Below are 7,512 nucleotides of genomic sequence, written 5' to 3'. Positions count from 1 at the left end.
CTGGTCAATGTGCAATACTCTGGCTTATTACATTATACTTTGTAACTTCTGTAATACTGCAATCTTTAAAAATCACTACTATAACTCATTTCATTCTGTGGCATACATTTTCTTCTGTCTATATATTGTCATATATTGTATTATTATATAAGGTACATACTTATACTCTTGTTATATTTCTATTTCCATTTTTATTTTCCACTCATATGTACATACCTATATATACATTTCTATTCTATATGTAGAATATATAGAGGAGATCAATAAAGTATTTCTCATTCTGATTTCCAATAACACTGACGGTGACCAGTCAACCATTTTAACAAAGCAAAATACACCTCCAGAGACAAGAAGTTGTGAAATGTATACAAAACTGTAATGTAATGATTGAGTTTTTTATTATTCAAAATAACAATTTCATAAAACTTTAATTTAATCCATGGATTGTACAAAACCTCAGACAGCAGCACACAGTAGTCAAATAAAATCTGGTTGAGCTCCCATTGTGTACATTTTAATTTTAATCATGTCAGGACTGTTTAGTTGGCTTCCACTGTTGCTCATCACAGGCCTTGTCTCCAAGTGGGAACAGCTCTGCAACAAAGCAACAGAAGAGTTCAGTGATTCAGCAAGCAATCACCTATTATTACCCAAAACATTCCTTAATAGAAACCCAAGTAGGGACAATCAGACCTGTGAAACATCTGTAGCAGTGGCCCTCCTCCTGAAGGTCCAATGTGTTTCATTCGCTCCTCCCATCCCTTAGTGGGACGTGTAAGCCTGGAGGGGTCTCTACTGATGTGACCATCCCCCTGTATTAACCACAAATAAACATTAACCTTTTCCTAAACCCACAACCTCATTTATTTAAGATTCAGATTCACATCTTTGTGTTAATGATTTTGAGAGATCTTGTGATACATGACTGAGTTGTTGACGGTTCAACCCCTCACCTTCTCCTTTAACTTTGCAGCAATTCTCCTCTGTTTTTCATCTTCCTCTTTTTCCCTCAGCTGTTTCTCCTGAAGCTTTGCCTCCACCTTGTGAAGATCCTGCAACGAGAAAGACAGAATAAAGCTTTGTATTCTACACAGTATGGTGACTTCTCCATTTTTTGACTTTAATAGATAAGACAGCCTAAGATTGACAGGAAAGGGGGAGAAAGAGAGGGGGAGAAAGAGAGAGAGAGAGAGAGAGATTGAACCCATGGCCACTGCAGGACATGGGGCACCAGCTCTACCAGGGTGAGCTACCAAGGCACCCTTTATACTACACTTCACTTCATGAAGTCTGGTGTTGGTGTGTCTCTGAGAGTTGTACCCTTTCATTAAAGCGTTTGATGCCCTTTGCTGCCTCCTTTCTCCTTTCCTCCATCTCCCTCTCTTCCTCCTCTATCCTTCTCCTCCTTTCCTCCTCCTCCTGCTCTCTCCGCAGTCGTAGCTGCTCCTCAATGGTCAGCTTCACTTCCAGCTGGCGGCGACGCTCTTCCTGATGAATAGAAATCATTTAGATTGGTAAGGGTAAATATTTGTTGCACCAACCATAACACCTGTTTACACCAACCGTTGATCTGTACGTTTGTTATTGTACATAACCACAACTACAGTAAAATTACTTTCCACACAAACACAAATTCAACAACAGCACCTTTTCCCATCTCCTCTTTTGTATCTCCTCAGCCAGTCTCTGCTCCTTTTCCTGTTCCTCCATTCTTCTCTTCTCCTCCCTCCACTCCTCTAATCGCCGGGCCGCCTCCCTCTTCTCCTCCTCAGTCCTAAAACAGAAGAGGATAGAACACACTAAATCAAACATGACACCAAAGTGACAATAACGAAGACTATGAGAAAACAAATCCCCCAAATTCACCTTTATTTAACGTGACCAATCAAACACTCATCAGATCTGGTAGTCATAGAATCAATGTCTTCTCCACCTCGTCTTTCTGTTTTCCATTTGACTCTATTTCTGACTCACCTGTGTTGGCGGGCCTGGCTCTTGGCCTCCTTCTCCCTCTTTCCTGCCTCCTCCGCATCCTCCTGACTCTGTATCCTGATCTGGCGTTCCTGGTGCTTGCTGGCTTTCCATCGCTGAATAGCCTGTGTGTGGTATGAAGACAGGTGGCAAAAATGGAAACCACAAAACATTTAGAAGACAGCACCACAGCTTCCAAAGAAGATCCTTCTGAGCTCTTGGCTATGTCATGTTTATAGAGAATAAAGAAAGTTTTAATTGAGGTTAATAAAGTGAAAGTGTACAAGCACTGTAGGTATACTATTAGAAACCAATCAATTTATAGTAGAGGCTGATCTACTGTACGTTGTACATGCAACCTGGTGGAATAAAGATGACTCTGCCCCTGTGTTTCTGATGCAGGTGTTCTCTGAGTCATAATTTAGGTATACATTTAACTAGAACAAATTAGTTCTGAGAACTAAATATCTGGATTCACAATCTGTATTCAAATCACTTTAAAAATACACAGTCAGGTGATCTTGCGATGTCAAAAAGACTTCTTGTGATGAGCTTGGTGAGGACTGTGTACCATTTACCGATCCAAATGAGGTTTCCTATTGAGCGTACATGTTTTGTTGCAGTTCTCTACCTCTCTCTTTCTATCTTGTAGGTAAATCAGCTCCTGATGCCAGTCCTCATGTTGCTCTATATCCTCCAGTGTTTTACCAGGCAAATACAGTTTGGCTTCCTTCCTGTAAGATGATTGCCCACTGTGCTTTGTCCAGACCTGTAAATCAAACAGATTACAGTAAGTCAGACAGGAATCTTGCGGGTAATCAATCTTTGGCTTGACATTTGCCTGAGGAAAAAACATTAAAGAGTGTTAGTTCAAGGAGTGGTGTTCAGTGGCTGTGTGCAATGATCTGCAAGTGTAAGTTGGCAAAAGAAACATGACTTTCTATTAAAACAAGTTATTACAAGAGAGAGAAAGACAATGTCTTACTTTAAGGAAGGTTTGGTGGTCATATTGGTCCCAGCCACCATAAAGGCCTCCCGTCTTTTGCAGGAAAGCCTCCAGTGCTCTGACCTCTGCAGGGAGGTCTCTGTCCAGAGGTTTGGTCTTATGGGAAATATATGAATAAAGTACTACATGGGTCAGAATTCTAGATGCATTTTGTTCTCACACAAACAAAAAAGACTCTCTTTTAATTGCATGAACGATGAACTAAACAAAAACAAATAAAGGAAGTTGAGTAGAGACAGACCTTGACAGTGGGAGCTGTGGGTAGTTTTGGGTCGGATTTGACAGCGAGGTTCCAGTTTTCAATCTTCTTCTCATAAGCAGTGATCTCCTGTCTGCATGCCCTCTCCTCCTTCAGAAGTTCCTCAAAGCTGAGAGGAGCAAAGAAACACAAAAGTTGACTGTTGATAACATTTTTATTACACGCATTAACTCCCAGTGTCGAGAAAACACTGATCAGTATTTGTCATAATCTGTTATCTGCCTGCCTACTTGGCTGCCTACTTGACTTCTTGTTTGCTTTGTCTAAGAAAATAATATTAAATGTTGTATGTGTGTATAGGTTCTCTAACATTTTAAGAAGAACATACAAAGTCTAATAAAGTTGTTTAGTGTATTCTGTTACCATGACCGCTGATCCTCCTTTAGGGTGTTAATTGAGATTTCCACCTCTGACATTATTTCTTTCAGTCTTTCAATCACTAAAAGCAGAAAGGTAGAGAAAGTATTAACAATCTGGCCTAAAACAATCTTATTCCCATTGTTCATAGTTATGACACTACAATAACCATGCTTTTATTGAGCAGTGCACTACTTTACAATAGCATATTTTATATTGATGTAGCAGAATGGCACAAATATTGATACAAATAAAAATACTGAATGTCTCACAAGATGGCTGAATAAAATATTTTTTAAAGGTAGAAACAAAACTTACACTCAGGAGTTGGCTTCACGTCTATCAGCTGCCTCTGAAATTTCCGTACACCATTATGAATCCTCACGAGCTGCTTTTGAAGATTCATCTCTAAAAATAAATACAAAGAATGTTATGAACAGCTGTTTTTATCAAAATGGTCAAGTGTTGACGGCAGATGTTCACCTTTAACACAGGTTGACTGTTTCAACTAGAGTATTTTCTACCCCATGGCACCCTGTCAAATTAAAATGCACAGGGGAAATGTTAAGATACTGTAGCTCAAAGAACAACCCACTTTCTGTATTTCTTTCTTCCTCCAGCCCTTTCTCATGCTCTTCCAGTTCTCCAGTCACATCTGTCCAGCCATTCTTTCTGCAATGAACACTCAGTGTCCTCTCTTTCTCCAACTTTTCTATCCTGTGAAGAAAGAAGAGGAAAGTTATATGGGCAGATCACAACATTGACTGGTGAAGACAGTTCAAGTACTTCTTTGACGTGTTACAGTGGTTTTGTGATTGGTTACATTAATACAGCACGAATAATACCATACTTGTCTGTTTTCAAATTATTATTACGTTGAATCTGAAAGTGAAAGTATAACATGAGTTTTGATTGTCTCATTTACAGTGGCATTCTTGCTATTGCTGATCCTGTAAGGGAGAATTAACTTACTCCTCATACAATAGAAGTGTGTGAAATAACTGAGGCTAAAAATGACCTTACAATATTATGCAATCCAATACATTAGTTCTGCTGTAAACACTGGGCTTTCAAAGCTTATAAATAATGTACATTGTGTTGGTTGAGGTAATAACGTGTGTGATAGATTTCATTTATTGTATGGCGTTCCTGCCACCCACTGTATCGCTACAGTGAAAGTTAAGCGTTTGAAGATTTTGAATGAAATATGAAATAACCCTGGGTAGTTTCACTTACTGCCTCCTGTTCTTCTCGGCCTCCCTGAGAAACTGTGCAGCTTTCTGTCTGGCCAGTCTGTCGTCCACATGATCACTGCTGACCGGGGATGATGTGCAGGGATGCTGGACAAGAGAGTCTCCCTCTTCCTGATCAAATTAATTTAATGAATGCACAAACACAAAAGCTGATCATAGCGCAATATATAATAACAGTTGTGCAGGTATGCATATATTTAATGGTCTTCCTCAACGCGTCCGATAATGGAACACTGGGTCTTTCATCAATCTGGAAACACAGCACCATGGGTAACCAAGTACCACATGAAGCATCCATTTTCGGACATCTAGTAGCTACTACTGCAGTTATAAAATAAAAGGCTAACAGCGCAAAATAATTACACCAATTAATGACGGACGTACATATTAACTACAGTATGTCTTTTGTCAAGCATATGTGAAACAAAGCCATAACATTAGCAAACGGTTTCTTTCACCCAAACTTAACGTTAGCTCACATTGATTAGCGAATCAGTCGTCCGCTTCCCCTGAACATTAAAACATTTCAGATAATTTAAATGTATCGACTGACAAATAATAACTGTTACATGTCGATATAAGAACAAATACAGCAAACAGTTCTCTCACACCTACCGAGCAATGAGTGGTTGCTAGGGTGGCCATGTTTGAGTGAATCTGTAAACAAAACTTTTTTCTTCCTCCTCTTCCTCCTCTTCCTCTTCCTCTTCCTTCCCTTTGCTGTCTACAAATCAACGTTGAAGGTGAATACCGCCACCTACTGTACCAGAGTGTGTAACAGCATGACTTTACACCCTAAAACCATTAACAGTGTTTATAAAATATTGTTTGGGCTCAACAACAAAAGACAAATGTACTGCATTGAGTTATACCTCTACAAAGGTATTTTTAATAACCAGTTACTTAATAATTGTTAAAGTTTTAAAGTTCATTAGGCTTCTCATAAAAAATATTTAATTAATTAATTTCCACGTTATTTATCTCAACACAACTCATCAAAATAATGTTTAAAGGTAAGGTTTATCTGAATCAATAAATTTGAAGTTTTATTTTGCAACCACGCATTTATTTAAGTGGTGACACTGAATTACTTTAGTGTGTATAAAGAAGTTGTATTCTGGATATTAAACCTGTTTTGTTTAACTATTTGAATAAAGCCCTTTGAACCCCTGTAATTGTTTGTCTGCCACCTCTTCCTTTAACTGTTCTCTTTCGTCCTCCATCATCACATGTTCAACAGATCCCTTAAAGTTTAGTCTCACATTTATCTGACACTTTTTTCACAATGAATGTAAAGTAACACTGACTTCTGTATGTTTAAATCTTAACATAGAAAACAAATCCCCAAACGTCAAAGTCAAGTCCTCCTGTAGTTGATGATTCACACCAGCAGAGGACGCTGCTCATCATTCATAGATTGTATTAGCCTGAAAGACTGGACCAAACTGGAATATATTAGCTCCCATTAAGGGCCTGATCATAGATGCTGGGAGACAAACCTAATGTAACCAGGAGACTGTAACCATGACGACAGACTTACATTAACCAGACTGCTTAACCGTAACCAAAATGTTTGTGTGCATTGTGTGTGTTGTCTTTCCCTACCAAATAACCAGGTGGTTTAATTGCTCATGCTTCCAGTATTACTTATTATATCAGACTGAATGGGTCTAAAAATACTGGAATCAGCCTATAAATGACCCACTATCTGTACGTTTTTAATGACTGAATGTAACCTCCCCCTCCGCATTGCAAAACTTTTCAACTTGAAGGCAACATTTGATACACTTTCTGTAGCCCAGTTCCTGAGATACAGAAACATCTGAGTCTACCCTGCTACAACTGGATGGTTAGAGTTACCCACGCATCTCACTCCCTCAAATAACTGCCTATCTGCAGAGGCCTTGGTTATTTCTGTAACAGCCTTTTTTTTTTTTTTTTTTATGATGGCCAACAGCTATAATTATTATGAGAGCTGGCCAAGTGACAGTCAGAGAGAAAAGAGGAGAGCGAAAGAGAGAGTGAGAGGGAGTATAAATAGAAACCTGAATCCATTATTGAGTGCAGATATTGGGGATGGTCTCTCCCTTGGGTGCAGAGGCAGAGTTGTCATCGCAACATAAATAGCAACCGCTCGCCTTAATGAAGAGAGTTACAATTTCCTGTCTTCATCGTCAGCCGAGGGGACACACTTCATTTGATAAATGAGACAATCAGATAAACATTCAACTGGTTGGCATAACAAATCAGACAATAACACAGCTGGTATAAAATAGGGGATATCCAGACAGGGTATATTTGGGTAAAAAAAATGTGGATGTCAGAGAGACGTAATATTTAGGTCAGCTCTAAAATAGACTTCTTCTTTTTAAAGGAAGATCTCGCTGATTTTTTCTCCCTGATAACTAAAGAAACAAAAGACTCTTATAACTCAAGGTCCACCTAGTAAGACCTTTCAACTGCATCTCTCGCAGTCCTCCTTTGTAGGATAGAGTTTTCTCAGTTGCCATGGCGACGGTTCAACTGTCATCACGTGACCTTAGTTAACAGGTGGTCCTATGACTTATGTCTCACAACCGCAGCGGTGGAAGTACTCAGCTCTTTTTCTCAACTTTTACAATACAAAATATACTTTAATTATCATTATAAGTAACAAATACTATTGA

The 7,512-nt window shown here is 38.9% G+C and overlaps 1 protein-coding gene across 1 annotated transcript; it reads right to left on the bottom strand.

The window, feature by feature from the left end:
- Positions 1 to 376: 376 nt before the first annotated feature.
- On the bottom strand, positions 377 to 5,515 carry LOC127376004 (coiled-coil domain-containing protein 112). The gene is made up of 14 exons (XM_051422468.1): positions 5,462 to 5,515; positions 4,830 to 4,957; positions 4,189 to 4,310; positions 3,912 to 4,001; positions 3,600 to 3,675; positions 3,219 to 3,345; positions 2,957 to 3,073; positions 2,603 to 2,740; positions 1,975 to 2,096; positions 1,648 to 1,774; positions 1,321 to 1,488; positions 954 to 1,052; positions 694 to 812; positions 377 to 594 (listed from the first exon to the last, which is right to left on the bottom strand). Exons 1-14 carry the CDS (start codon positions 5,489 to 5,491, stop codon positions 564 to 566), a joined length of 1,494 nt encoding a protein of 497 aa, XP_051278428.1. The 5' UTR covers positions 5,492 to 5,515; the 3' UTR covers positions 377 to 563.
- Between the last annotated feature and the right edge of the window lie 1,997 nt (positions 5,516 to 7,512).

The sequence above is a fragment of the Dicentrarchus labrax genome, unplaced genomic scaffold (assembly GCF_905237075.1).
Source record: "Dicentrarchus labrax unplaced genomic scaffold, dlabrax2021, whole genome shotgun sequence".
Taxonomy (NCBI): Eukaryota; Metazoa; Chordata; class Actinopteri; family Moronidae; genus Dicentrarchus; species Dicentrarchus labrax.
This window is presented reverse-complemented; position numbering and strand designations above follow the sequence as displayed.